General features: G+C 62.8%; 1 protein-coding gene across 1 annotated transcript; it reads right to left on the reverse strand.

The window, feature by feature from the left end:
* Positions 1-1608, reverse strand: LOC140190171 (UDP-glucuronosyltransferase 2A2-like). The gene has a single exon (XM_072246682.1). It carries the CDS (start codon positions 1606-1608, stop codon positions 1-3), a length of 1608 nt encoding a protein of 535 aa, XP_072102783.1.
* Positions 1609-2137: the final 529 nt, after the last annotated feature.

Here is a 2137-nt window from a genome sequence, read left to right on the forward strand (position 1 = left end):
TCAGTCCTGCTTCCGCTTGCCTCCCCTCAGAGCACTGCAGAGCCATTTGATCAGCAGGACGGACAAGAGGAGCCCGCAGACGGCCAGCCCGCCCAGGAACGCTGCCACGTCCAGTCCGTAGTAGACGTGCCAGGGCAGGTCGAGGCCAGCAGGCCGCAAGTGAGGGGCGCCGCCGTGCCTCAGCACGAACTCCACCCAGTAGACGGCGCGCTGCAGCGGGGTCTGCAGCTGGTCACGGTGCAGGGCAGAGAGGCGTTGCATGTGACGGCGGTACGAGAGGCCCGGGCCCCCCACTATGTCCCGCAGGGCAGCCTCCAGATCGTCGGCCTGCAGGCCGGTGGTGTCCAGCAGCCGCGCGGCCCCTCGGGCCTGCAGCCGGACCATGTTGTCGAACTGGTCGAAGATGAGGGGCAGCCCCACCACCGGCACCCCGTGGTAGATGGCCTCGTACAGGCTGTTAGTGCCCCCGTGGGAGACGAAGGCCACGGTCTTGGGGTGGCCCAGCAGATCATTCTGGGGCATCCAGTTGACCACGAGGGTGTTATTGCCCAGGCCATGGGGCAGAGGACCCAGGTGGCGCCAGACTACCCGCTGGGGCAGGCGGCTGAAGGCCGTCGCCATGGTCTCAGACAGCCAGTCGGGGAGATTGGTCACCAGAGTCCCCAGCGAGACCAGCACCACGCCGGGATCGCCAGCGCCCTGCATGAATGCCTCCAGCTCGGCAGGGAGGGGCTGGGCCGGCTTGCACTGGAAGCCGCCCACGTAGACCATGTTGGGGAGGGTAGGCCGTGGGAAGTCCAGCACAAAGTCCACCCGCATCAGCCACACGTCGGCGGCCAGTACCACCTTCCGCAGGCTGGTGCTTGGCCCCAGGTAGTGCTGGCACATCTCCTCATAGCCACTCTCCACCAGTCTGCCCATGAGGGTGGTGGCTATGAAGTACTGGATGGTGTTAGTCAGGCGCTGGCTGAAGGTCATGCTGTCAGTCAGACGGCTCCCCACCACCGGCACGTAGGAGATGGGTGAGGGTGCCAGCAGCTGGTGGCAGTCACCATTGGTGACAAAGCGGGCGTTGTTGACCAGGGGGAGGCCCAGGTGCCAGGCGACCATGGCTCCAGTGGGGTAGAGTGGGTCGGTGATCACCAGTTGGAAGCCAGCCCCTTTTATTTTGGCCATCAGCTGCTGGTCCTCGAACAGCTGGGTGATGAAGCCCCGCACGGCCTTGTGCGACTCACTGACTATGCGGCGGAGGTTGCGGTTATTTTGCAGAAAGGCCAGGGGCGTGTAGCCGTTCCGGAAGACCTCCAGAGTCTCCACCAGCAGTCTGGAGAACATCTGCCTGTCCTCCATGATGCCCAGCTTCTCTGCGGCCGGCACAGTGATGGAGCGGTACAGGGTGGGCTCTTCGCGGATGAACAAGCTGCTGGAGCTGTGCAGCACGGTGAGGGAGTGTCCGCGGGCATGGAGATCCTGCAGCAGCAGCCGCATGTTGATCCAGTGACTGCCGTCCACTGGCACCACCAGGATATTGGCGCACGCCACCCCTGGAATCAACACGGCCAGCAGGAGGCCGGCCAGGCCCAGCAGGCTGGGCTCCATGGTCTTCATCCTGGGATTCTATAGGGAGGGAGGAAGAGAATCAGTTAGCTGTTGCCCAGTTCGTCACATTCCTATAGAGAGGGAGTCTGTAGATGGGATAATGCGGAGGGAGTTTCACTCAGTGTCTGACCCCGGGAGGGTGTGATGGGACAGTGTGGAGGGAGCTTCACTCTGTGTCTGACCCCGGGAGTGTGTGATGGGACGGTGTGGAGGGAGCTTCACTCTGTGTCTCACTTTGGGAGCGTGTGATGGGATGGTGTGAAGGGAGTTTCATTCTGTGTCTGACCCCGGGAGCGTGTGATGGGATGGTGTGAAGGGAGTTTCATTCTGTGTCTGACCCCGGGAGTGTGTGATGGGACGGTGTGGAGGGAGTTTCATTCTGTGTCTGACCCCGGGAGTGTGTGATGGGACGGTGTGGAGGGAGCTTCACTCTGTGTCTGACCCCGGGAGTGTGTGATGGGACGGTGTGGAGGGAGCTTCACTCTGTGTCTGACCCCGGGAGTGTGTGATGGGACGGTGTGGAGGGAGTTTCACTCTG

This window comes from Mobula birostris, chromosome 29 (genome assembly GCF_030028105.1).
Source record: "Mobula birostris isolate sMobBir1 chromosome 29, sMobBir1.hap1, whole genome shotgun sequence".
Lineage (NCBI taxonomy): Eukaryota > Metazoa > Chordata > Chondrichthyes > Myliobatiformes > Myliobatidae > Mobula > Mobula birostris.

Excerpts from the sequence above, each read along its gene's own strand:
- LOC140190171 (XM_072246682.1), bottom strand. The coding sequence starts at position 1,608 with ATGAAGACCATGGAGCCCAGCCTGCTGGGCCTGGCCGGCCTCCTGCTG.